Genomic DNA, 27,579 nt, shown 5'->3' with positions numbered 1-27,579 from the left:
CAGTGCTATTTCTGAAAGTGACTATTGTTTTCCTTCTGGTTCAGAGTATGTGATTGTGACCAGAAGATTGATAGCTGTACATATGAAGCGATGTATAATATTCAGTCCCAGGCAGTGCCACCTGCCACAGAGAGCAGCACCTTTGGTGAGTAGCCATTTCGTTACTGAAAAGTCATTCATGTGGTCTAGGGAGACAGAACAATGGTTATGCAAACTGATTTTCATGCTTTAGGCTCTGAGCTCCCAGGTTCAGTCTTCAGCACCACCATAAGCCAGAGCTGAGAAATACTTTGGTGAAAATAAAAAAATAAATAATAAAAAAACATTCATATGTCATAGAAATAAACTTAATATCTGGTAAATGAGATAACTTCAAGTGGGAAAATATTTTTTAAAAAATTTTCCCCCAATTTTCTTAGATCCATGGATCAGAAAACCTTCGCTCTTTTCTTGTTCACATATCTAGTTCCTTTTTCATCTTCCCAGAGCCTGGAGACATTTGTATTACATGATCTGGACCTGCAGTGCCGGCAGCTCCCTTTTATTCCCATTGCTTCTTAGCATTGATGAAATTCTTCTGTGTGTGGGTGGAGAATACTCTATTCCCATGTTAATTGGCTTACTGAATTGAAAGTTCAAGAAGACAGCACACACTAGTCTTTGGCTGCCATGGTTATTGACCATGGCATGGGTAGTGTTTGACGTGTTCAAAAATGTAGTCATATAGATTGGTGCAGATTTTATTTTGTCTTTTTTTTTTCCCTTTTGTTGCCCTTGTTTTTATTGTTGTTATAGTTATTGTTATTGCTGTTGTCATTGTTGGATAGGACAGAGAGAAATGGAGAGAGGAGGGGAAGACAGAGGGGGAGAGAAAGATCGACACCTGCAGACCTGCTTCACCGCCTGTGAATCGACTCCCCTGCAGGTGGGGAGCCGGGGGACTTGAACTGGGATCCTTACTCTGGTCCTTGCGCTTTGTGCCACGTGCACTTAACCTGCTGCGCTACCGCCCAACTCCCGTCTTTTTCTTTTTATCTCTGCCTATAGGGCATCACATGGTGTTTGGCATAATAGAATTTCAGTAACCAGTTCTGTACATGTGTGAATGAAAGGATGCTCTTATACTGAATTGTGCTGAAAGATGAAGTATGTTAGAAGAAGGAAATAATTGCACAAGGTTTTTTTCTAGGTGAAGGGAATTTGGCTGCAGCCCATACCAACACAGGCCCTGAAGAATCAGAAAATGAGGAAGATGGGTATGATGTCCCTAAGCCACCGGTGCCGGCAGTGCTGGCCCGTCGGACTCTCTCTGACATCTCCAATGCCAGTTCCTCCTTCGGCTGGTTATCTCTGGATGGTGATTCCACAAGTGAGTCTTCAGACATCTTGGGTTTGTATGAAGTTGTTAACTGGCTGTGATTTATAATGAAGCAGAGATGACTGCCTGGTGACAAGTCAGTAGTAGACTAAAAACTGTCTAAATGGGAGGAAAGCCTGTCTTAGGTCCTTATTAGGAAGTTAAACTGTAGCCAGTCTCTTCTGAGTTTTGCCAACTCAGAAATTAGAGTTCCCTAAATGAAGAGAGGATTCCTGCCTTTGTCGTGTGCTTTGTGACTGTGGCAGGCCGAGTAGTTGAGATCCCGTGTTCCTGGCCTTGAGGCCCTGTCTCATTGGAGAGGAGGCGTGCTGGCTCTGAAAAGCACGCTGAATGGGCCTTCAGCCAGCACACTAGGGCTGCTCTTCTTGCACCTGTGGCTGCCTGGAGGCCAGCAGCCAGAGTTCCTGTCACTTGGAAACCAAAGACAGCCTTCAGGACAACTGGTGAAAAAAGATACACAGCATCCAGTTGCTCAGACAAGCAGCATTACCCACCCATTCAGCCCTGTCTAATGCTTTCTTACTGCAACTTAGTTTTCTTTTTTTGGTTTCCTTATTTGTAAAGGAGAGGTACAACATTTTGTCTGGTCTCCTCAGACATTTCTGTAAATAATCCAGACGTTAATATAGGTGAGAGCTATTGCTCAATGTGAAGCATGGTGCAAATGCAGGTGTTCTGTGCCTGTGAGAGCAATGGGTGTTACTAGAGCAGATGTACGGCATATTTAGAACATCGTCCCTGCTATATACTAGAACCTCTCAACCAGTGACTCAAGTGTGCACATATGCACAATACAGCAGATTAGTAATGCTTTTAAAAAGTATGTATTAATGAAGGGAGAGAGAAAGAGAGGGCAAGCCAAAGCAGGACATCACTCTGGTATTTGCAGTGCCGGGAATTGAACTCAAGACCTCATGTTTGTAAGTCCAACACTATCCACTGTACAACCTTGCAGGCTTTTAGTATTATTGTTGTTGGATAGAGACAGAAATTGAGAGGGAGGGAGAGAAAGAGACACCTGCAGCCCTGCTTCATCAGTCATGAAGCTTTCCCCGTGCAGGTGGAGATAAGGGGCTTGTGCACTGTAGTGTGTGTGCTTAACCAGGTGCACCACCACCTGCCCCCCCCCATAATGTCTTGATCTTATCACAGTTATTTCTTGTTACTGACATGAACTAAGGGGCTTCCCAGGCTTGCAAATAGTTAGGCTCCCTTCCCCCCCCTTTTCCTTTTGTTTTCCTATTTCTTCCAGACTTCTCTGAGGGCTCCCAAGTTCCTGAGAGGCCACCCAAACCATTTCCTCGGAGAATCAACTCTGAAAGAAAAGCAGGTAGCTGTCAACAAGGTACTGCTGCCACCGCCGCCACCCCCTCACCACAGCTTTCCAGTGAGATCGAGAACCTCATGAGTCAGGGCTATTCCTACCAGGACATTCAGAAAGCTTTGGTCATTGCCCACAACAACATTGAAATGGCCAAAAATATCCTCCGGGAGTTTGTCTCCATCTCTTCTCCTGCCCACGTAGCCACCTAGCAAATCACCTCCCTGCTGCAGTGTTAGAGGACCATTGAGCTGAGAGCTCTTACTCAAGTAGCACCTAAAAGGGCAGAGGTTCCTTTGGAAACTTCACAATGAAGTCTTGCCTCTCTGTGGGATATCACATCTGTGGCTCCAAGACTTCAAAGTAGTGGAGTGGAAAGGAGCAGCTAGCGTGTTATGTTACTTGTTTTGCAAGTGCATTGGAAGGTGTGCTACAGTTCCCACTTAAGAGAGAATGTGGATTTTTACTAAGCAGTAGTCTACGTGGGGAACCGTCCAGAAAGCAGGAGGAGAAATAATGTGCTGTAAATCCTAACTGAATAACTTAAAAGACTTTCTTGGGTTAAGGAAGTGTTTGTGGGTATGTGTGTGTATGGCTGTGTACTCATGCTCATGTGTGTCTTGTGATTGTGTGTGTCCTGTGATGAGATTAACCTGCTGTCTGTGTTAATCCCAGGCAGGGAATTAGCACAAGAGGTTTCGGAAGGAATCTTTTAAAGACTTCCATCTACTGTGGTATTATACCTGACCCTAGCGTGTATTACAACTTTTGACACTCCTCTTTGGCTTGAATTATCACGTGCATAGCTAAAGTCTTGTATTTTTAGAACATGCCCCCCCCTTCCTGCCCCCATTCCTATCCCCATCCCCATCCCTTTCCCTCTTTCCTACTTTGGTGTCTGTCATTGGCAGTGGGCTTGCTGTGACCAGCCTTACTGAAGCCATATGAGTTATAGGATGTTCTTTATTCAGTGTGATGATGTTGGTTTGTTTGGTAGATAGATAGGTGGTGGGGTGGGGAGTATGGTTGTTATGTCATTATAGTCATGTTTGATACTAGCAGCTAACACTGGTCACTCCAAAGCACTGTTTCTATGGGAACATTGAATCTGTTAGAGTAAGATGTATTAATTATCCTAATTACATGATTGATATGAGATAGAGGCCTTCAGATACATTCCATGCCCTCCCCAGAAAATAGTCTGTGGGAGTCAGTTGCCTTGGTACTAGGTATGTTCATATATAGGTCATGAGTTTTTCTACTTAATGGGAAGAGAAGAACATTTGTTTCCAGCATGGCTTTCTGGTCCAACTACCATGAAGCTTTTAAGAAGCTTCATTCACAGGCTCTTTACCTTGTTATACATAAAGTGCACAAATAGAATGTAAGGCTTCATCTGCTCTGTTTTCCTTCCTGGTGAATTAATTTCAGCTCCTATGGATGTTTCCTTTGAACATGAGCCAAGTTCTGTTTCAGAACTGGTTTTTTTTCATTTTCCTTTTGAGGGGAGGTGTCACCCATGGTGGCCTAGCTTTCTGCTGATAATTGGCATCTTTCATACATTCGTGCCAACCAGTGGCTGGTTATCTCTTGTGCCTATGGCTTTGGGAATGTAGCTTCTTCTTCCCTTTCCTCTTCACCTTAGGCCCTGTGTACTCTTTTTTTTTATTTATTTATTTCCTCCTAGGTTATCGCTGGAGCTCGGTGCTGGCACTACGAATTCACAGTTCCTGGAGGCCCCTTTTTAAACATTTGATATGACAAAGAGGAATTGAGAGAGGACAGGGAGATACAGGAGAGATAAAGATACCTACATACCTGCTTCACTGTTTGTGAAGTGTTCCCCCTGCAGGAGGGCTCGAACCTGATTTCTTGAGCATAGTTCTTTTTTTTTTCTTTCTTTTTTTTTTTTAAATTGGGGAAATAATGTTTTACATTCAACAGTAAGTACAATAGTTTGTACATGCAACATTTTTCAGTTTCCCATATAACAATACAACCTCCACTAGGTCCTCTGAATCCTTCTTGGACCTGTATTCTCCCCACCCACCCACCCCAGAGTCTTTTACTTTGGTGCAATACGTCAATTCCATTTCAGGTTCCACTTCTGTTTTCTTTTCTGATCTTGTTTTTCAACTTCTGCCTGAGAGTGAGATCATCCCATATTCATCCTTCTGTTTCTGACTTATATCACTCAACATGATTTTTTCAAAGTCCATCCAAGATCGGCTGAAAACGGTGAAGGCACCATTTTTTTTACAGCTGAGTAGTATTCCATTGTGTATATATACCACAACTTGCTCAGCCACTCATCTGTTGTTGGACACCTGGGTTGCTTTCAGGTTTTGGCTATTACATATTGTGCTGCCAAGAACATATGTGTACACAGATCTTTTTGGATGGATATGTTGGGTTCCTTAGGATATATCCCCAGGAGAGGAATTGCAGGATCACAGGGTAGGTCCATTTCTAGACTTGTGAGAGTTCTCCAGACTGTTCTCCACAGAGGTTGGACCAATTGACATTCCCACCAGCAATGTAGGAGGGTTCCTTTGACCCCACACCCTCTCCAGCATTTGCTGGTATTACCTTTTCTGATGTATGAGATTCTCACAGGAGTGAAGTGGTATCTCATTGTTGTCTTTATTTGCATTTCTCTGACAATCAGAGACTTTGAGCATTTTTTCATGTGTTTCTCAGCCTTTTGGATCTCTGCTGTAGTGAATATTCTGTCCATGTCTTCCCATTTTTGGATGGGTTTATTTGTTGTCTTGTTGTTGAGTTTGGCAAGCTCTTTATATATGTTGGTCATTAAACTCTTGTCTGATGTATGGCATGTAAAGATCTTCTCCCATTCTGTGAGGGGTCTCTTGGTTTGGGTAGTGGTTTCTTTTGCTGTGAAGAAGCTTTTTAATTTGATGTAGTCCCATAGGTTTATACTTGCCTTAGTCTTCCTTGTAATTGGATTTGTTTCATTGAAGATGTCTTTAAAATTTATGCGGAAAAGAATTCTGCCAATATTTTCTTCTAAGTATCTGATAGTTTGTGGTCTAACATCCAAGTCCTTGATCCACTTGGAATTTACTTTTGTGTTTGGTGAAATATAATGGTTCAGTTTCATTCTTCTGCATGTTTCAACCCATTTTTTCCAACACCATTTGTTGAAGAGACTCTGCTTTCCCCATTTAATAGTCTGAGCCCCTTTGTCAAAGATTAGATGTCCATAGGTGTGGGGGCTCACTTCTGGGCTCTCAATTCTATTCCACTGGTCAGTGTGTTTATTCATGTTCCAGTACCAAGCAGTTTTGATGACAATGGCCCTATAATACAGTTTGAGATCTGGGAGTGTGATGCCTCTGGTTCTGTTCTTTTTTTCTCAAGATTGTTTTGGCAATTCTAGGTCTTTTCTGGTTCCAGATAAACATTTGTAGCATTTGTTCTATTCTCCTAAAAAATGTGCTTGGGATCTTGATGGGGATAGCATTAAATTTGTAGATGGCTCTGGGTAATATATTCATTTTGATGATGTTAATTCTACCAACCCATGAACATGGAATATCTTTCCACTTCTTTGTGTCTTTTTCAATTTCCTTCAATTTCCTTGAGTAGTGACTCATAATTTTCAGTATACTTATTTGGTTAGGTTTATTCCTAGATATTTTATTGTTTTAGTTGCTATAGTAAAAGGAATTAATTTCTGGATTTTAATTTCTTCTAGCTTAGTGTTTGCATAGAGGAATGCCACTGACTTTTGAATGTTAATTTTGTAGCCTGACACCTTACTGTATTGCCTGAGGATTTCCAAAGCTTCTTGCTGGATTCCTTAGGTTTTTCCATGTATACTATCATGTCATCTGCAAATAAGGAGAGTTGGACTTCTTTCTCTTCCAGTCTGTATCCCTTTAATTCCTTGCTCCTGCCTGATTGCTATGGCAAGAACTTCCAACACTATGTTGAATAGTAATGGTGATAGTGGGCAGCCCTGTCTAGTACCTGATTGAGTGGAAATGCTCCCAGATTTTCACCATTGAGTATGATGTTGGCTGTAGGTTTGCTATATATAGACTCCACTATCTTCAGGAATTTTCCATCTATTCCCATTTTTTGTAGTGTTTTGATCATAAAGGGATGTTCTATTTTGTCAAAGGCTTTCTCTGCATCTGTTGATATGACCATGTGGTTTTTGATCTTGCCTCGTTGATGTGGTGGATCACATTGATTGATTTACGTATATTAAACCAACCTTGCATGCCTGGGATAAACCCCACTTGGTCATGATGAATAATCTTTTTGATATACTGCTGTATCCAGTTGGCTAGAATTTTGTTCAGTATTTTAGCATCTATGTTCATCAGAGATATTGGTCTGTAGTTTTCTTTTTTTGTTGTGTCCGTGTCTGCTTTTGGTATCAGAGTGATGTTGGCTTCATAGAAGCTGGCAGGGAGTATTCCAGTGTCTTCAATCTTCTGGAAGACTTTTAAAAGTAGAGGTATTAGTTCTTCTTTGAAGGTTTTGTAGAATTTATTTGTAAAACCATCTGGACTTTTATTTTGGGGAAGATTTTTGATAACTGTTTCAATTTCATTAGCTGTGATGGGCCTGTTCATGTTATCCACTTCCTCTTAGTTTTGGAAGTTGGTAGGTATCTAGGAAGTCGTCCATTTCTTCCAGGTTCTATAGCTTGGTGGCATATAGTTGTTCATAGAAGCCTTGCATGATATGTTGAATTTCTGCAGTGTCTGTTGTGATATCTCCTCTTTCATTTACTATCTGATTTATTTGGGTCTTCTCCCTTTTTTGTTTTGTGAGTCTGGCTAAAGGTTTGTTGATTTTGTTCACTCTTTCGAAGAACCAACATTTACTTTTGTTGATCTTTTGTATTGTTTTCCTATTCTCAATGTTATTTATTTCTGCCCTAACTTTAGTGATTTCTGTCCTTCTGGTTGCTTTAGGGTTCCTTTGTTGTTGTTCTTCTAGGTCTTTAAGATGTGCAATCAGGCTGTTTATTTGTGCTTTTTCTTGTTTCCTAATGTGTGCTTGTATAGCTATGAACTTCCCTCTTAGGACTGCTTTAGCTGTGTCCCAAATATTTTGATAGCTTGTGTCTTCATTTTCATTGAAGTCTCGAAACATTTTGATTTCTTCCTTGATTTCCTCTTTGACCCAGAGGTTGTTAAGAAGTTTACTGTTGAGCTTTCACATTTTGGGACTCTTACTAATCTTTTGTTGATTGTTAAGTGTTAGTTTAGTTCCACTGTGGTCTGAGAAGATGCTTGGGATGATTTCAATGCTCTTGAATTGGCTGATGCTGTCTTTGTGGCCTAACATATGGTCTATCTTTGAGAATGACCCATGTGGATTTGAGTAAAATGTGTATTCCAGTTTCTTGGGATGAATGACTCTGAAAATGTCCAATAGTTCTAGTTTATTTATCTCTTCATTTAGCTCCCTTATGTCTTTATTGATTTTCTGCCTGGATGATCTGTCAAGTTGAGAGAGTGGGGTGTTAAAGTCCCCTACTATGACTGTGTTGCTGTTAATATATTGCTGTAGCTCTTTCAGTAGACGTTTGATGTATTTAGATGGCTTCTCATTGGGTGCATAAATGTTAATAATTGTTAAGTCCTCTTGATTGACTGATCCTCTGAGCATTAAGTAGTGTCCATTCCTATCTTTTTTAATCTTATCTATTTTAAAGTCAATCATGTCAGATATGAGAATAGCTGCTCTTGCCCTTTTTTGTGGGCCATTGGCTTGTATGATAGTTTTCCATCCTTTCACTTTGTGTCTGTGTTTGTCTTGTTGAGTTAGGTGGGTTTCCTGTAGACAGCATATTGTTGGGTTGTATTTTCTGATGCATCTTCCTACTCTGTGTCTTTTAATAGGTGAATTCAGGCCATTGACATTTATTGATATCAAAGATTGAAGATATTTTAACGTCATTCTTGTAGAGTTTTAGAGTGTTCTGATATATGTCCTATTTATGATGGTCTGACTGTTTATAAAAGACCTTTCAGAACTTCTTTCAGGGCAGGCTTGGTGATAGTTGATTCCTTCAACTGTTGCTTGTCTGAGAAGGTTTTGATGCCTCCATCTAGTCTGAATGACAGTCTAGCAGGATATAGTATTCTTGGTTGAAAGCCTTTCTCATTGAGCACTCAATAAATATCTTGCCATTCTCTTCTGCCCTGTAGTGTTTGTGTGTAGAAGTCTGCTGCTAATCTTACGGGTTTTCCTCTGTAGGTGACTCTTTGTTTTTTTTCTCTTGCAGCCTTCAGGATCCTTTCTTTATCCTTATTCCTTTCCATTCTAAATATGATGTGTCTTGGTGTCTTTAAGTCTGGGTTAATTCTGTTTGGGACCCTCTGGGCTTCTTGAATTTTTATGTCTTTGATGTTGTCTAGACTAGAGAAGTTTTCAGCTATTATGGCCTGAAGAATGCTTTCTTCCTCTCCCTCTCTTTCTTCCTCTGGTAAGCCAATAATGCGTATATTGTTTTTTTGAAGTCATCCCATAGGTCTCTGTTATTGTTTTCAGCATCTCTTAATCTCTTTTTGAGATCTCTTACTTCTTTTTTAGTTGTCTCTAATTCGTCCTCGATCTTGCTAATTCTGTCTTCAGCCTCATTGATTCTATTCTCTCTGCCCTCTACTGTTTTCTGGAGTTCATCTATTTTGTTACCCTGTTCTGATACTGTTTTAGCTTGTTCAGCTAGTTGTGTTCTTAGCTCAGCTATTTCAGCTTTCAGCTCTCTAATAACCTTGAGATAGTTAGTGTTTTCTTCCAGAGTCTCATTTGTTGTTCCTGTACTTCTGATTACAATTCTTTCAAACTCTTTACTCACTCCTGTTATTATTTCCTTAGCTAATGTTTGGATGTTTAACTCGTTATTTTGTGCTTCACCCTTTGGGGGGCTTTTAGCTGGACTGTTGTCCTGGTTCGTTTCTCCAATATTTCTTCTTGTTGATTTACCTGCCATCATCAGGTGTGAGAGGGCCTAAACTGGGGACAGTGAATTAGAAACTGTAAAGTTGGGAGTCGGGCTATAGATCAGCGGGTTAAGCGCAGGTGGCGCAAAGCACAAGGACTAGCATAAGGATCCCGGTTCGAGCCCTGACTCCCCACCTGCAGGGGAGTCGCTTCACAAGTGGTGAAGCAGGTCTGCAGGTGTCTGTCTTTCTCTCCCCCTCTGTGTCTTCCCCCTCCTCTCTCCATTTCTCTCTGTCCTATCCAACAGCAACAACAACAATAATAACTACAACAATAAAACAACAAGGGCAACAAAAATGGAATAAATAAATAAAATAAATATTTTAAAAAAGAAAAAGAAACTGTAAAGTTAATGTCTTTTTCTAAATCCTAGCATAGAATTGTATTTGTGGTAACATTCAGTTTGCATATTGTTGTTTGTTGAAGGCCCAAAGAACTAGGGGGACTGGAGGTATAGCAGCAGTTTTCAAGCCTGTTCATACTGGCATTTCCCTTTACCTGCAGTTATAATTGCCCATAGTCTGTCTCTGGGCCATCAGATCTCTCATAGCTCTGTCAAAGGACCAGAGCCCTGATTCTGCTTGCCTTTGCCCTTTTCAGTACGTCCCGAATCACCCTTAGAGAGTATGTCCTCACTTATGTAGTCTAAGGGCAAGGTTGTCTGTTTTCCTGACTGAGCCCTGAAACTAGAGTTTCCTCTCTGAGCATGTGTACCATGGGCTGAAGTGGTCACTAGCTTGTGGGCTGTGTTTCTGACATTCAAGATCCTCAACCATTGTCTGTGGGTTTTTCTCTCCAGTGCTCTCAGGGCATACCTGGTTATGCACCTGAGATTGTCAGGTAAGTCTCAGGAAGGCTTTTAGGAGAATATCTCCAAATTGTCAACTTCTTAAATTTTTCTTTGATCAAGGCCCAGTAGTCCAGTCTTCATCTTCTATTTGTATGGCAGCTTTTCATTCATTGGCTCTGCTCCAGATTGTATTAATACTGTCACATGCTGTTTTTGAGCTTTGCCATTTTGGCAGACTCATCCTAATTTTCCCTTCTAATTACAAATGATCTCCTGTGCTGTCGAGTGGATAAGGTAAAAAGCCACTTTGACTTATTTGCCCCTGAAATGCATTGACTTAATTGAGCACAACAACACTCTCCCCCACCCCTCACCCTCACCCCCCCCCTCAGCTTTCCTAATGTGTTCCTAGGTTGCTTTACATCTCCCACCTCACTGCTGTACAGTGCCTGGTCAGCTGCCCCTCCTTGTTCCCTCCACTAAAGTAAAGGGTTGTCAAAGTGAACAAAACCTGTGGGCTCTTTATTTCCTTCTAGGGATATAGCAGACTGAGCAGTATGTAAATAGTAGCATATATACCTGTGGATAGCCATTCCCTTCCACTAGCCCTCTGCCCCCCCCTGCACCCCCCCCCCACTGTATGCTTACTCTACACAGCCTGACATCCTCCTGTTCTCTCTTAGACAGGTACTCATCACAGGGCCTAGGATGTGCAAGAGTCCTGTTAATATTACATTTAGATGTTTTGTAGATTTTAAGTATTTTTTGGAGGGAAGGGGGATTGCTAGTCTTCATACTTAGAGTATTTATTTCCTCTATAAAAAATATATATATTTTATTGTTCAAGCAAAAAAATTAGAAATAAAATTTTTGTAAACTTGCTTGCTATGTGAGGACTGACTATGAATTCCCTTTAAGACACCATTAACACCATCCAAGCCTTTCTGTAGGTGACCCACAGTGGTGTTGATGCAGACTACCCTCCTACCTCACACATTTAAGTCAGAGGGCTCTAGACCTCCCCAAACTGTCAGAAAACACCACTTGTTGCTATGGGCCTTTCTGACTCTGAAATGCCCACTGCCCAGGGAAAGATAGTCTGTGGTCCATTGGCCTGACTGTTGTAACGGTCTTTCTTTAAGCAAATGTTTGAGTGGTGACCATGTGCCAGAAGTGTCAGCTCTGTTCTTCCATGTTACCACATGTTTTTTTTTCTGATGTTGGCTGATTATACTTGAATTGTCCAGAGCTTGCATTTGGCCCTAAAATAGCACTTCCGAGTTAAGATTGCACAATTTTTTCCCCCACAGCTCTTTTCTGTAGGCATATATTTCTTTATAGAGCTCTCCTGGTTAAAATAAGTTTCAAGATTCTCCCATTAACCTTTCATTGTCTCCCTATAGTTTAGTTCATGTCCAGGAGATTTTTTTTTTTTAAGTGAATCTCTTAGATGCTGCCATCTTTATGAACTTCAGTAGAATCTCTTTGGTGAGTTGAGGGTAGGTTGATTCGGAGTTGAACAGTAGGGCAGTCAAATGTTTAAGCAAAGTTCTGCCCATAGTCTCCCTTTACTGTCTAGTGCCTTCCTTGATCTTTATACTAAGTGACTGTCATCCCTGTTCTTTCTTGTTTGCAAGTTTCCTTATTACCCTTCTGAATTCTGTCACCATCTTCATTCTCTTTAGACCTTGTTTTCCAGCCCTTCACCAACTGTAATAGCTAATCCTGTGTCCTAGAAGGGTTGGAGGTGTGGGTGAGGGATAGGTACTGATCTCCAACCAGTGGTTTAGTCCCCTAAGAGCCAGATATAAAACTGAACTCAGTTTTCAAAGTGTCAGACTTTACCTCCTGGGTTAGGGAGTTTAGAGCATTCAGACCCTGGAATGTAACTGACAGGCTTTCAGGCTTTATAAATTCAGAGTGTTCTAAATCATCACTATCACTACTTTGAGCTCAGCCCCCACTAGCAGTCTTTCGAGATGCATGTCACCATTTTAATGCATGGGAGGGCCTAGTGAAAGGCCAAGGTTGCATAACTGATGGTCCTGTTGATGCAAGACATAGAATTATTCAGGCTAAAGAAAGGAAGGAGTCAAAAGGATGTACAGGGTATTCGGCAGGACTGGAAGTAGTATTGAGGGACTGAGGCAATAGTATAATGGTTATGCAAAAACACTTTCAGGCCTCAGGATCCCAAGGTGCAGTCCCCAGCACCACCAAAAGCCAGAGCTGAGCAGCTCTCTGGAGAAAAGAAAAGAAAAATGGAAATAAGTAGTAATAGCATTGAGTCTTGCACAGAGTGGGAGCTACAAAACTTTGCACTCTTCCGTTCTTGTGGTTGGCATGCATGCCGCCCAAATAAGAATACCAGTTCTCAAGTTCACATGCCCTCCCAGCTCTGGGGGTCACCATTAGTAGATTCCTGGTGCGTCTTGGGGTTCAGGCTCTCCAGAAAGAACCCAGTGTATTCATCAGACAGCTAGCTTTACCATAAAGGACTGCAAGGGAGTTCAAAGAAGAGAGCATAGACAGGGTAGAATCCCCAAAGTGATTTACTCCAGTAGTGAAACTGTTAGTGTACTGCTCTTGTGAGAGTGGAGAGGTAGGTTGTGGGGCTGTGTCTGGGACATCTAGGAAGCTCTTAGGATTGAACTTACTTCAGTTACTGTTTTGTCTCTTCATTGCTCTTTTTTTTTTTTCTCTCTCTCTCCCTTTCTCAGTCTTAGCATCCAAGATTTCTTACCTCTCTCTTTGGGACCAGGTTCTCTTATTTTATATCTCGACTGTTCTTGGGTGGCATTTCTTAACCTTCTCTCAGTCTCAGGTTTTTAGCCTTGTTTTATGCCATTTTTATTGCAGATCCCAAATCCCATTGCAGCTGCTCCTTGTGGACTTGTGGATTCTCTGTAGGCTGCAGTGCTGAGCATACATTCATGTTTATAAAGGGGCCACACTATCTCACCCTTTCATTTGTTCTTTTCTACATGAGCTCTGCAGTAGAAGTACTTTTTATCTAAACCATCTCTGTAGTAGATGTACTTTTTATCTAAACCATTTTACTATTTATACCACAGACACATTTAAATCAGTAGAACTGCTTCCACCATGGACAAAATCCTATCATACTAGGACAAATCAGTGAAGGTTTTCTTGGAGCTTGAGGGAAATGAGACCAGGTGGGTACCCTAGGTCTGCTGCAGCAAACCCACCTGGCATGCCAAGGGAGACCTGAGAGTGGGCAGGAAGGCAGCTACCTCAGACACATCTTCCTCGGTGCCTCAGAAAGCACTTTGCTGGAACCAGTTACGAATGTGTAAGATTCTGGCCAGTTGCCAGGATATAAATGAGATGTTGATGCACAGAGTAAGAGTCTTCACCGAGTGCTCTTTCACCAGGCTGCCCTTGCCTGCCCTGTCTAGTTGTTTTTTGTCAGTCCTAGTCTCCTAGGTCTTTCTTGCTTTTGAGATTTTTAAAACCGCCCCTGCTTGCCTAAGTCTTGATCTTAACTGTCTCATCCTAAAACCTGTTCTGTGTCACTAAGGCATTTCATTGTCACTTAGAACTTTTCTTTTTGTCTCTTCTGAAGTTGTTTGATATACACGGAAGTAACTAAATAATCCAAAGATACACATTGCAGCACATGAGGAACCATGGGCCACCACATTTTGCATATGGTTTTTTAGTCCAAGCGCCAAAGTTAGGGAGCAGAAGGCCAGCAGCACCATGTGCCTTCAGTGTCCTAGGAAGTTTGGGTTGGTTTCAAAGGGGGCGTCAGAAGGGCTTGATTCTGGGAAGTGGCACAGGAACAAGAGATGAGGAAATAGGGATTGGGGTGGGGGGAGTGGACAAGACTTGTGTGACTGATCCAGATTGAAAGCACTGTGTTTAAGGGCCAGCTGTTACCAACAGCTGTTTGAAGATCTCATAGCCGGCCCCATGCCTTGCTTAGTATTTGAGGAAAATGTGGCTGACCATTCCCTATTTGTACAGAGCAAAGGCTCAGACCCAACCTCAGATCTCCTCCTGATTTGGCAGTCAAGTTCTGATTGACCAGGCCTATATCTTATTCTTGATTCAATCCCAAAAGTGAATTTCGACAGTGCCTTCAACACTGTCTCCCTCTACTTTTTCTTCCACCATTGAATCAGATTGGGAGGCCCAAAAGCAGTGTGTGTAATCCATGCTGCATGCAATTCCCCAGGCCTTGCATGGCTTCCTCACTTGGGCCCTGGAGTAGACTCTGCTGTGTCAGCATCCGGCACACACACACTTACACGCTCTTGTGCCTGAGCTGCCCTTCCCTCTGCCCTCCCTACCTCTGACCCTATGGGTGAGGGTAGCCAATTGCTGTCTTGAAACTGAAGAGGCCAAGAATTACTTAGGAGTCTGTAGACCATGTGTTTTCTCTTCCTTTTGCTGTCTGATGAGTAAGCCTGCAGGCGTAGTGCCCATGAGCACAGATGCCTCCTGACCTGCCCATCTCAACATTGTGTTAGTCTCTTGGCCTTGACCTCCCGCTGAAACACGTGGCAGAGGCATGGCAGATATGAGGCACCTCCTACATCTGCTTTTTGGCTGTGGTGACTTGGGATTTTTAACCTTATATATCTTTTTCCTTTATTCAAAACAAAACAATTTTTAGCACACTGACTGGGGCGGGGAGGGGGGGGGAGCCAAACATTTTGTGCCTTTCTAAGGCAGCACTGTATCCCAGGCTGCGTTTTAGGACTTAATATGGAAATACCAGTCTTAGCTCCTCTCTTCTTTGAGTGTCATTAGACCCTCTAATCCATGGAAAAGAGATGCTGTGTGGCTGGAGAAATGGCACACAGGTGCTGTGTGTCACAGGTCCCTGGTCTCCATTGTGGTGCTTTGCTGGAAGAGATAATGGCTGTACCCTGGGCTCTTATAGGGTTGTTTTCAGTCTGACTCTGTTATTGGTCAGGTGGAATGATCTGTCTCTAGCAAGGTGAGAGCATATTCTATCATTTCCAGGTACATATTGGACCATTCCTGGTCTTATCTGTGATCCAACTGCATGGGGAAAGAGTAGGGTGGGCTCTCCCAAAAGAGGGCAATTGTTTGTCTTTTCTGTTTGCTGGATTCTGAGCTGGCCTAGACCTCCTGCCTCTCTCCCTTCAGACTTGGCTTTTCCTTTCATTTAAAGACTTCAAATGTAAAGCATTAAGCAGCTAGTGCCCTCTGCAGGGTCCACTTTTCCCTCAGGAAAAGCAGCAAGGACCGTGTACCAGAAGCCTGTCCTCAGTATTGTGACCACTATAGGTTTCGGTAATAATAATTAAAAAAAAAAGATAAAAATGTTTTCTATATAAAATGATATATTACTGATCTCTTCCTCCCTTCTCAGTTCTTCCCTGCCTTTAATAAAGAATAAGTCCTCCTTATTCAGAATTTTGACATTCTTGGCCTGGGTGGGGCCGGAGAGAACTTGATGCTTTCTCCAGAATGAAGAGTCCCAATTTGTATATCAGTGTTAAAAATAAAACAAAATCTTAGATTTTTGTGGACTATTTTAAAAATGTGTCATTAATATAAAAATTTATATTAGCAGTATTTAATCATTCTCACCTGTAAAGAATAAGAAAAACAGAAGGTAAATATTCTTACAGAGAATAGCAGAGCTTTAAGATTCATTTTCATTTAAAGTTCATTTTGTTTTGCCAGTGTATTAATGTTTAGAGATCTGTTATACTAATGTTATTTATTAATTTTTTCATTTCCATACACAGTTAACTAAAGAACTTTTTCAAGCACCTGTCTGTAAAAACAAGACAAAACAAAACAAAAAAAAAACATATTTTTAAATAAAGTCTCTTTTGTTGTAGCAAACCTAAGTTCTTGATCATTGCTGGTGGGGGACCAATACGTGGGGTAGCTACAGGCACCACTTCCCACCCCCAGCACTGTTCTGTTGCTTCAAGGCAAGTCTAAGGGACAGGGGATGCTGAGTATCTCCCTGCCAATAGTCCAGAACCCTTCCAATAGCCTGGAGCTGCTTTGCTGCTGAGATGTAGTGTGGCAGCCCAGTGCTCAAGGGCTCAAGACATTTGTTCAGCAGCAGAGGTACCCGCTCTCAGCTGCAAAGGGCCTTGTGCTCCTTTTGGTGCAGTTCCAATTCTGGAGGTCCCTTGGCTGCTGCGGTGCTCATAGTGAATGAAAAGCAGTGTCAGATGTCTGGGACAATTAAGCTTTATTGTCACATATATATATGTGTGTGTATATATATATATATATATACATATAAAATGGAAACAATTTGCAAAATTTACATACAACCTAACAAAACCATACACACACACATATGCACACAGATACATATACACACCCTAAAGCTCTAGCCATCTCTTAAGTACCATCTGCCACGGGGGTCCTTCTGCTGGGGGATAGGCCCATTAGTTCAGTTTGTAGAAGCTTGGTGTCTATATCACTATAGTCTTAGTCTCCATAGAGGCGAGTCTGGGCCTCATCTCTGTCCCCTGCCCCATCTTGCAGTCCTACATGATTCTTTGAGAAAGCTTCAGGATCCAAAGGAAAGCAGAGGATCAGGCTCCATAGCCTTAACTCTAATACTGTTACTCAGCTTCTTCACTGCAAGGACAGAGTTTGTCAGCAGATCTTGGATGGAGTGACACCAATTCCTGGCTGTTGCCCAGAAAAAGGAGTCTCACAAAAGGAACCCCAGAAGCTGACAGACAACTGCTTAAATACTGCTGAGGCACTTTCCAGAGCCAACATGAGCAACAAACCTGACCAGTGAAAGGGGCTTGGATTCAGTACATCCTCACTTCAGTGATACAACTGAATTGGGGAGGCAGCCTGTGGGCCACAAACCAGCTGGAGGAACAGGCCACTTGGCCCCACTGCTGGTAGAAATTGGCTATTTACATCCATAATCTTACCCATGCCCAGAACAGAGGCCACCCTTGGGATGAATATCATTCAAGACACCAAGAAGGTAGCAAACTGTCCCCATGCAGAGTGGCCTCTGGGCCACTCAAGGTGACCTGCTCAGCCCAACCCATCTGCCCTCCAAGTTGGGGCATGTAGGTGAGCTTGAGCAGGAGTCTCCTCTAGTCCATTTCAGAGGCTTTGGCGGCTGTCCTGAGTGCGGGGGGGGGGGGGGGGTGCACAGGAAGTATTCCAGGCAGGAAGAGGTGATTCAGCAGGCTAGTGCCTCAAATCGATGTATTTCTCTCCCTAAAAATGAAAAAAGGGAAGAGAAATTAGGGGAACAAGGAGACAAGTAACAGGACACCAACCAAAGAGGGAGGATGAACTGAAGCCAAAGCTGATGAACTAGGTAGAGCAGGCTTGAGGAAAGAAGCAGGTGCAGGCAGGGCAAGGGAGAAGAGATGAGGCCCCCAACTGGACCAGGCCAATTCGGACAAGTCACACTGAGTGACCACAGTGCACTGTTCAGGAGGGGAGGGTGAGGAGCCGCTTGGCCACTGCCTCACCCTACCATCTGTGAGTCATGTTAGGAAGGCAAGACACAGGGCCTGCCTGCTCCCAGCCTCCACCAGGAGAGGAGGATGGACAGGAAGAGTTAGTGTCAAGGAGAACCGTCAGCCCGTTCTCCCAGATCCCTAAGAGGCACCGGCACCCGAGCGCCTCCTACCTGGTCTCCTGGAGCTCTCTTGTCACCGCTGCTGCCCTGTAGCAGGCCCATCTCTTCTGGGAGCTTATCTGACTTAACTTCAACTACAAATTCACTCTTACGAGACGGGGGCAGCGTGCTAAGGGGGAGGAGGAGGGGAGGCAAGAGGTTGGCAACTCAGGGCAAGGTCAGGGGAGGGGAAGGACTGGCCTGGCTGATGGGGCTCAGGGGCCAGCTCAAGAGGCAAAATGGGTCATGTTGGGGAAGGTGTCCTTGATGGAAGCTGGATGGTGGGCAGTCAAGCAGGGGTGACTCAGACTCAAGGCCCCCTCCTGCTTCTGACGGACAAGTGGGCCCTGGGACTGTGGTGAACTGGCTGGTATGAGACAAGGTAGATGTGAGTGCTGGGGGTCACACTTACATCTCTTGCTTGCCTGACCGCCCACATGGCAGCTTGCCCTTCTTGTAGAAGAAATAGAGGACAGCTCCCAGCACGGCCAGGACCAGGACACACACGGTCACAGCCACAATGACCACTCCTTTGCTTTCTGGCTCTGGAAGCTTCTTCTCTGTCCCACAAAAGACATATTCAGTTGTAGCCCAGGAGGTAGCACAGTAGGTAAGGTGCTGGGACCCTCAAGCATGAGACCTCGATCTCAATCCCCAGCATCCCATGTGCCAGGGTGATATGCTGGTTCTCTGACCCTCCCCCTTAGATAAATCAGTCTTTTTAAAAAAAGAAAAAGACACACTGAGTCACTCCCTGTCCCAAGCTGCCATCACTGCCCCACCCATTCCTAACTGATGGGAGCTCTTTGTCACTATCTGGAGGGATCTGGGTGGTGGCACACTTAGATTGTACGTGATTCAGGCCCCACTCCTGACCTGCAAGGAAAAAGCTTCACAAGTGGTGAAGCAAGGCTTCAGGTGTCATTTTTTTTTTTTTGTCTCCTCTCTCTCTCCTTTCCTTCTAAAGTTCTCATCTCTATCCGAAAAAATGCATAAATAAAAAACTTTTTTTTTTAAGTTGATCTGGATAGTGAATCCTCAGTAATGTGGGGTGGGAGAGAATACTTATTAAGAGAGAAAACCAGAGCATCATTCTGGCATATGCAGTGTTGGGGATCAAACTCAGGACCTTTTGCCTGAAAGTCCTGCACTCTATCACTGAGCCACCCCCACAGCACTGAGCTGCCATTTGTGAAGTTTTCCCTGGTGCTATGCAATATGCTCCCATGGGATGGATTGGGGCTCCAACCTAGGTCCTTTGGCATGTTGCTAAGTGAACTAATGATGTATCTCCCAGTTCCTACCTACCATCCTCATTCTTTTTCCCTTTTTTAAAAAAATGTTTATTTGTGGTCCAGGAGGTGGTGCAATGGATAAAGCATTGGATTCTCAGGCATGAGGTCCAAAGTTCAATCCCTGGCAGCACATGTACCAGAATGATGTCTGGTTCTATCTCTCCTATCTTTCTCATAAATAAATAAAATCTTTTTTAAAAACTGTTTATTTATTCCCTTTTGTTGCCCTTGTTGTTTTGTTGTAGTTATTGTTGTTGATGTCGTTGTTGGATAGGACAGAGAGAAATGGAGAGAGGAGGAGAAGACAGGGGGGGAGAGAAAGACAGACACCTGCAGACCGGCTTCACCGCCTGAAGCGACTCCCCTGCAGGTGGGGAGCCGGGGGCTCAAACCAGGATCCTTATGCCGGTCCCTGTGCTTTGTGCCACATGCGCTTAACCCGCTGCGTTATCACCCAACTCTCCTACCATCCTTATTCTCAAGTTCTGTGGCCAGGACCTCATGTATGTATGACTTCAAAGTACAGTCCCTAGACCAATGTTTTTATTTATTTTAAATTTCAGATAGAAACACAGGGAGATATTTCACACTGTTCCACCATCTGAGAAGCTTCCTCTTGTGCTGTGGTGCCAGGGTTTGAACCCAGGGCTTTGTGCATAATAAGGTATACAGCTAAAGTGTCTCCCAGACCCTAGATTTTTTTTTTCTTTTTTTAAAGACTTGCTTATTAAAGGGAGGAAGAATAAATGAACCCCAGAGCATTATTCTGGCATTTGCAGTATTGGAGATTGAGCTTGGGACCTCACTCTTGCAAGTCCTACACATTACCTGCTGAGCCTCTCTCTGCAGGGCCCCTAGGCCAGGGCCGGTGCAGGAGGAACATGGCAAGACACTCAGGCCAGGCTTACCTGTGGAGGTGCTGTTGGCTCTGGTATGAGGTCCCACAGTGGGGGTGCCAATGGTGGTTCTGTTTGAGACTGGTATGAACAAATGGGGAGATGGATTAGGAAGAGTCCAGGTTTAGGCCCCCACCCAGGTGCCCCTCCATACCACACAAGACAGGGCCTCACCCAGCTCCAGAAAGATGATGGTGGTGTTTTTGCCCAGAGCGTTGGAGGCCTCACACTTAGCACCTGTCTCCAACAGCTCCGGGGTCACAAGGACAGTTAGGACACTCAGCACACTCTGCTCATCTTGGTCTTGTTCACTGACCTACCAGGAAGGGGCACAGTTCAGGGTGGGGGAGCACATCCGGGCCTGGCAGCAGAGCCAAGCAAGGGATTAATGAGCTACGAGGCCATGTGGGCCCACTCACCGTGCCATTTACATTCCAGGAGATAGTGGGCCTCGGATGTCCTGACGCCTCACAAGACAGATTCAGCACCAAGTTCTCTTTCACCCACAGCTTCCTTGTATTTACTGTCATCCATGGGGACCCTTGTGGACACAGGAGGTGGTAAGCTGGTGACCTCTGCTAGCCTCCCCTGTCCAACCTCAGTAGCCCAGGACAGCAAGTGGCTTTTTCTTTCAGAATCTAAAGCTGCCCAACCAGGGGTAGCTCCTAGGGGCTGCCAGATCTCTGCCCAAAAGGCCTCACCAGAAATGGCTACATTGACCAGCTGTGTGCGGTTCAGACCAGGGACACTGGGCACCAATGCCACGCAGCGGTAGCCTCCTGCTGCCTCTCGTGTCAGATGGTGTAACTGGAACACTTGCCCCTTGTGCAGCACATGGCCTGTCTGGGGTGAGAGTTGGCAGAAGGTCACCTCAGCGCCCCCCCCCCCCATACACACATACCTGTTGCTCCTGACCTTCCAACCCAGGGTCCACCAGGACACCTTTTCTCTCAGCCAGTGGAACTCCAGGGGCTGGTTGCTCTCGGCTGTACAGGTCAGGTTGAGGCTGCTGCCTTCCTGACTCTCAGGTGCTTCAGGGGTCACCTGGACATCAGACACATCTGGGGACACAGCAGTGGTGTGAGCCATGGTGGGGCAGGCCAGGTACCTCCCTTGACTCCCACGCCTCAAGCCCCCAGCCCCTCACAGTTCACCAGCAGCTCCTGGGGGTCGCTCATCAGTGACACCGTGGTTTCTAAGTCCAGGCCCTGACACTGATAGAGCCCACTGTGTTCCTTCTGGGCAGGCTCCAAGACCAGGGTCCCATCGTCTGTGGTCTCTTCCTCTGTCTCCCTGGTACTGAAGTTCTAGGGAAGAGTAATGGGGTGAGTAGAGTGCTCCTCCTGCCACCCTTCGGTCCCCCTCTGTAGCTGGCCCCCTTCGCACCTGCTTGCTGATGCTGAAGTGGGGTTGGGGGTTGCCATCAGCCAAACACTTGATCTCCACACGGTCCCCTTCCTTTAGCATGCCTGCAGGCTCTACTTCCAGCCACACTTTCTCTGCCGGGTCTGCACAGGCCAAGGGCAACTCTCAGCCCAAGAAATGTCACTGGGCTAGAAGGGGAGGACTGGGCAGTACTCACAGAAAACAGGGACAGTGACTTCCTGGGACTCCTTCATGTGGTTCCCACTGGGCAGCCGGTAGTTGAGCTCACAGTAAAACTGGGCATCTTTGTCTTCTTTGGTCACCTGTGCACTCAGAACACTCCTCAGCGTGTACAGCCCACTGGACTCCACGATCTGGTAGTTCTGGATCTGGACCCCTGGGCAAGGAGGAAAGGCAGAAGATCTTTGCCTGAGCCTCCCTCCAAACCTACCCTGTGCAGAAGGTGCAGATGCCTGCCCCTTACAGAGGTCTCAGGACAAATGCCAGTGGCTACTCTTCTACCTAGCAGCTTACTGCTCACTGTCCACTAAGAAAGACTCTTCTTGCACATGGGCATATCACAGGGAGGTGTGCAAACAGTGCTGTGGTGATTTCAACAGAGCACTGAGGCCAGGGAGTTTCTCAGCAGCAGAGCACAGGATTTGCCTGCCAGAGGCCCTAGGTTTGATCTCTGGCACTGTCATAAGCCAGAACTGAGCAATACTTGGTCTCTTTCATAAAAACAAGTATTTAAATTAAAAAAGTATAAAATAAATCAAACACTAGATATCCACTACCAGTAGGATGAACAGTATGTTATGTACACTATAAGGGGTTCTAGGCAGCAAAGCAGACTTTTAATACACTAACCTGGCAGGATTTCCAAGACATCACTGCCCAAAGGAAAACAGAATCATGTAACAGTATTCGATAAAATCAAGCCCTTAATGCAAGAGAAAGAGCAAGAGACAGAGCATGACCAGAGCACACATTTTGATATGCAATGCTGATGCTCAAATCCAGGGCTTCATACATTAGGAAATGTGCCACCTCTTGGTTCTCACCCAAGCATGACTTTTTTTTTTTTAATATTTGTAAATACAGCGATTATGGGAGTCGGGTGGCAGCACAGCTGGTTAAGCGCAGGTGGCACCAAGTGCAAGGATCGGCTTAAGGATCCCGCTGCGAGCCCCTGGCCCCCCACCTGCCCACCTGCAGGGGAGTCACTTCACAGGCGGTGAAGCAGGTCTGCAGGTGTCTATCTTTCTCTCCCCCTCTGTCTTCCCCATCTTTCCATTTCTTTCCTATCCAACAATGATGACATCAAGAACAACAATTACAACAATAAAATAACAAGGGCAACAAAAGAGAATAAAATTTTTTTAAATACAGCAACTATATATTTTATGTCTAAAGAAGATAGTGACTTAAAATATTAGAATATGGTTTAAGAAAAAATACAGTAAATATTATTTTAGCACCAAAATCTTTTACCTCCTTTTTTTTTTTTTTTAACTGGGAAGTTAGTGGTTTACAGTACAGTTACTGGTACATGGAGACAATTTCCCATCTCTAAGCATGACTTTTAAGACTATGAGGACTTTGGAAAACTGTATGAAGAGTGTTTAAACTAATAAAAATGAAATTACCTTACATCTCAGCAATTATCACTCCTAGGAATTTATCAGAACATATGAAAATACGTATCCAAAGGGACATATGCATCCCTACTCACTATAGCCAAAGAACGGAAGTAGCTTAAATGCCTATCAACAGATGACTAGATAAAGTAGTTATGGGGTGTATACTTAATAGAATACTACTCTGCAATTGAAACAGTGATGTTGTGTCCTTTGGGACAAAATGGATAGAACTAGAGGTGATTATGCTTAGCAAAATTAAGAGGTGGAAGACAACTATAGAATGGCTTCCTCATAAGCAGGATCTGTAGAAGTGAAACACAAACAAAACATAAGTAAATAAGCTTTCCCTAAGACTTTGTGAGAACTACAGTGGTTATCGTTGGGCGATGGGGGCACAGAACTTTGGTGGTGGGTGTGGTGTGGAACTCGACCCTGTATCTTACAAGATTGTAAATCACAGTCACAAATTTTAAAAAATGGCTTGTGAAAAAAATAAAAATTTTAAATAAAAAAAAAAGAGGGCTACTCACGGTTCTTCTCCTCTATCAGAGGGTGGCTGTTTTTGTACCAGGTGACTTGGGGAAGAGGGTACCCATTCCTGCCCACACAGATGGCGATCTAAGGCAGAAGGACAGGATGTGAGTCTCCCTGCCTCAGACCTGCCAAACCCAGCTAAGCCCTGCCTGCCACCCAGCTGCCTGCCCAGCACAGCTCACCTCCCCAGGCTCAGCGCTGTTCACAGAAAGGCCCAAATCATTGACTTGGATGCTTGGCTCCTCCGGAGCTTCTGTAGAGTGAGAAATGAGGGCTTGGGACAGCTGCTTCCCACCCAACACTGCCCACACAGCCTGGATGGAGCACTCACTGTAGACACGGAGCTGGATGCGGTATTCCTGGGACCTGGGGCGCTTGCCCTGGCACAGGAAGATGTGCTCATCATGGGGGGTGACGTGTGTCAGGGCCAGAGTGGTCCCTCTGTCCTGGAGGCTGAGCCGGTGCTGGTACTCCCCAGGTTTGCTCTGGCCCTGACCCTTGTGTACCTGGAAGATGAGTGTTTGCTTCTCCTTGTGGACCTGTGCGGCCAGAGGAGACAATGGTCCTGGGTCATAACAGAGGCCTTGCCTTGCCTGCCCCTGCCACCCCTTCTCTGGGGCCCCAGCACTCACAGAAAACCAGTCCAGGTGGCTGATGTTGCCTTGGGCATGTGGGAGGCTACACTTGAGCAGGGCAGTGTGGCCCACCTCCACCTCCACCAGCTCTGGCTCTGGCTGCTCTACCTCTCCAGGCACACCTGGGGTTGAGGAGGAACACGCCAGCAGTGGGTCAGCTCCAGCTGCTTGCTCCCTCCCCCTTTCTCCTCACACTTGTTCAGGCAGCTGTTTTTCCTGCCACTCCGAGAGTCTGAGGGGGTCCCCACACACTCCTAACCCACATCCACTCTCTCCCAGCCCAGGGCTCTCCCTCTCCGAGCTCCAGGGACTTGGGGATGGTCATCTCCCAAAGGAGGCTGTCAGAGGGGCATCTCAGGCTCTGGGCCAAAGAGGAAGGCCCCTTTCCTCCCAGGCCCTTCCTCACCAAGTGAGCTCACAGTGTGAGAATGCAAGGCATGTGCCAGGCTGGGGCACACAAGACCCTTTGTGTCCCCACAGCCAGAGAGAGACTTCACTAGTTTATCTTTGGCTCCCCTCTCCCCAAAGCCCTTCCCCAAAGCCCCACAAGACTCAGTGGGCCTGTCCTAACTGGCACCTGCCATCCCCCAGACGTGCACTAGCACCTCCCAGCATCTTCTCCATACTAGGAGAGCCCACGGGGTGGGGTTGGGGGTGTTCTTGTGAGTGCAGAGGAATCAGAGGCTCCCCCAGGGGTCAAAGCAAGGTCCAGGCCCTGGGCAAAAGTGACGTCAGTGGTGCCAGCGTGCTGTCCGCCCTGAAGGGAGGTGATGTCACCCAATACCATCTGGCTGGGCTCTGGAGTGCCTGGGTTCTTGACCCAGGCTATCTCCTGGAGGAGGACCAATGGAGAGGTCTTCCACCCAGAGCTGAGGCTTTAGCTATTTCTCCTTAACAGTAAGGGTGAAGCCAACCAGCCCTGCAATGCAACTTTGCTCTTTCCCCAGAAATGAAGTCAGCTGGGAGGCAGCACCCGGAGTACCCCAGGGACGTTGCCACTGCTGGGCACGCGGCCAGCATGCTGGGTATTGCCCAGTCCTCCCCTTCGGCAGCCGGACAGTGGCAGGGGCCTGAGATGGCGAGCCAGAAGGAGCACGCGACACGGCTGTGGGCCATACAAGGGCAGAGGGGACCTGAGCACCCTGCTTTGGGTAGTTCCAGGGGAAAAAAACACTCCAAGGTGCAGGGGCGCTCTCCTCACCTGAGGTGTAACATTTGGGGCGCTTCTGCTCTGGGAGGCCCTTAGGTCTCTGACACTTGACCCGACCTGCACAACGCCCAGTCCCTGCCAACGCCCAGCTCTCCTCCCAGCCCAGTCGGAGGGGAAGAGGTGGGCGCCTCCCTCCAGCTACGAAAGCTGCCTTTTCCAGCAACAGGCGGGAGCAAAATTCAGGGACTTCGGGGTGCGCCCAGGCTATATCTCCAACTCCCAACTACACGGCCTGAAGGGACGCTCGCCCGGCGCCCCGAGAGGCTCGCCCCCACCTCCCCTCCCCGCCTGCGCTGTCCCGCACCCGGGACTCCAGAGAAGAAGCGATGCTGCAAACTGGCCGCAAAGAAGAGTTGCAGGCGCGAAAGGCGCCCGAGCGCCCGGGACAGGGGAACGCATGGCGGCACACGCCACCCGCCCCACGAAGCCAGCCTGTTCCTGGGGATGCACCATCCAGAGACCCCGGTCCCCGCAGAGGCCCCCACCCCGCAACTCACTCACCCGCGGCGCGGCGACTGCAGTAGCCGACGACGAGCATCAAGGCGCAGAGCAGCCCCGGCAGCCCCATGCTTCCTGGCCGAAGGATGAGAGGCGAGTGAGCAGCTCTCAGCCTCCGGTGGCTGACGTCAGGGGGGCGGGGGAGGGGGACCCGCCACGCCCCGCGCAGCCCCCAGCTCCCTCCCGGCGCACACAAGGGGGCCGGCCTGGTGCCGATGAGCCCGGAGGGGCGCCCTGCAGCAGCGCGGAGGTGTCCGGGGCGCACCTCCCAGCACCCCTCTCCAGCTGGAAGAAGGGACCGTGACAGGTGTCTCCAGTCCCCGCTGACCCAGAAGCAGAGGCAGCAGCGGGGGCCTCCGGGGGCGGGGGTGATCGGGATGGCCACGCCGCTTGCGAACAGAGCCAGCAGCAGAGCGCTGCTCCCCCCCCCCACACCTCCCCAACCAGCTGCCAGGCCCCCCTGGGGCCTCTCGCTCCGACTGCTTTCCCTGCCTCCTCCCCACCCCGCGGGACCCCTGCCACACAGAGAGCTCCGGGCGCCGCGCTAGCTTCTCAGAATGATTACACCACTGCGGCTGCCGCCGGCCTGGCTCTGCTCCCAAGTCTGGCAGTCCTGGAGGCTCTGAGGGCAGAGCTGTGCCGGGTCCAGCAGACCCAGAGTACCTGTGCTGGGGAATAGAGATGGTGCTCTCACACCCATCCTCCTGCAAAGGCCGGCTTGGACCCTGGGAAGGAGGCAGAGGCTGAAGCTGCCCTTGTCTTAAGAATCCTGCTTATGCCCTCCTGCTTCACTGAGCCCTGCTTGGGACTCAGTTACACACACACACACACACCTCTGAACGGGCAAAGCTGGGGGAGAATGTGTTGAGTACAAAGCTTCAACCTGAATCTGAATACCTGTTGCTGTTCCTGAAGGTTGAGGTGAGGTGGGGGACTTGCAACAAGCTGTCACCTCCCCTGCCTCCACTGCTCCCCCCCCCAAACTCTAGGGACTGTGGCTCCCCAGCTTGGAGGGGATGGCTAGAAGGAGAAGTGAAATCTATCCCAGACAACCCTTCCCAGTGGTGTACATAGCAGGATTAGGTGGGGAGACCTGCAGCACCCCTTCCTCGAAATCTTTGGTCTTCTGGCCTCTGCAGGTTGGAGTGGGCTCTTGCCTTAGAGTCCAGCACCAGCCTCAGGAAAGGATTCCCATTTGCTGGGGCTTCTTCAACGGGGAGAGATCACGAGGGGCCTGAATTTAGGGTTGAGGAGCTGCAGGGCAGTCTTCCCTCTGGTTGGGGGAGGAGCAGAGTGAGGCAGCAAAGGCCAGGTGACTTGAGAGGATGTTCTGGGATGGTGTTTTGATGACACAGATACAAACCTAAAGACAAGCTAAAGACATTAGCTTGTCTTTC

The 27,579-nt window shown here is 46.4% G+C and overlaps 2 protein-coding genes across 5 annotated transcripts in view; one reads left to right on the top strand and one right to left on the bottom strand.

The window, feature by feature from the left end:
* Positions 1-27,579, top strand: part of CBL (Cbl proto-oncogene) — a 145,110-nt gene that overhangs the window by 79,104 nt on the left and 38,427 nt on the right. Inside the window, exons 14-16 of one of the 3 annotated variants that reach the window (XM_060179908.1) lie at positions 45-145; positions 1,190-1,369; positions 2,631-2,723. In XM_060179908.1, the coding sequence (XP_060035891.1) occupies positions 45-145; positions 1,190-1,369; positions 2,631-2,723 (374 nt within the window). Of the gene's footprint in view, positions 1-44; positions 146-1,189; positions 1,370-2,630; positions 4,923-27,579 lie in introns of those variants that run through there. The other 2 variants (XM_060179909.1, XM_060179907.1) reach the window with 2 other exon arrangements.
* On the bottom strand, positions 16,674-26,687 carry MCAM (melanoma cell adhesion molecule). Of its 2 annotated transcripts, XM_007523580.3 has the most exons (16): positions 26,186-26,687; positions 24,472-24,596; positions 24,171-24,378; positions 24,022-24,092; positions 23,836-23,923; positions 21,880-22,059; positions 21,684-21,805; positions 21,445-21,604; positions 21,240-21,358; positions 20,999-21,140; positions 20,717-20,838; positions 20,472-20,613; positions 20,310-20,378; positions 18,519-18,666; positions 18,119-18,236; positions 16,674-17,697 (listed from the first exon to the last, which is right to left on the bottom strand). In XM_007523580.3, exons 1-16 carry the CDS (start codon positions 26,250-26,252, stop codon positions 17,668-17,670), a joined length of 1,911 nt encoding a protein of 636 aa, XP_007523642.2. In that variant the 5' UTR covers positions 26,253-26,687; the 3' UTR covers positions 16,674-17,667. The 2 variants fall into 2 exon arrangements, with proteins under 2 accessions (XP_007523642.2, XP_060035894.1); XM_060179911.1 differs by lacking the exon at positions 18,119-18,236 and having other exon boundaries at positions 26,186-26,379.

Source organism: Erinaceus europaeus, chromosome 20, assembly GCF_950295315.1.
Source record: "Erinaceus europaeus chromosome 20, mEriEur2.1, whole genome shotgun sequence".
Taxonomy (NCBI): Eukaryota; Metazoa; Chordata; class Mammalia; order Eulipotyphla; family Erinaceidae; genus Erinaceus; species Erinaceus europaeus.
This window is presented reverse-complemented; position numbering and strand designations above follow the sequence as displayed.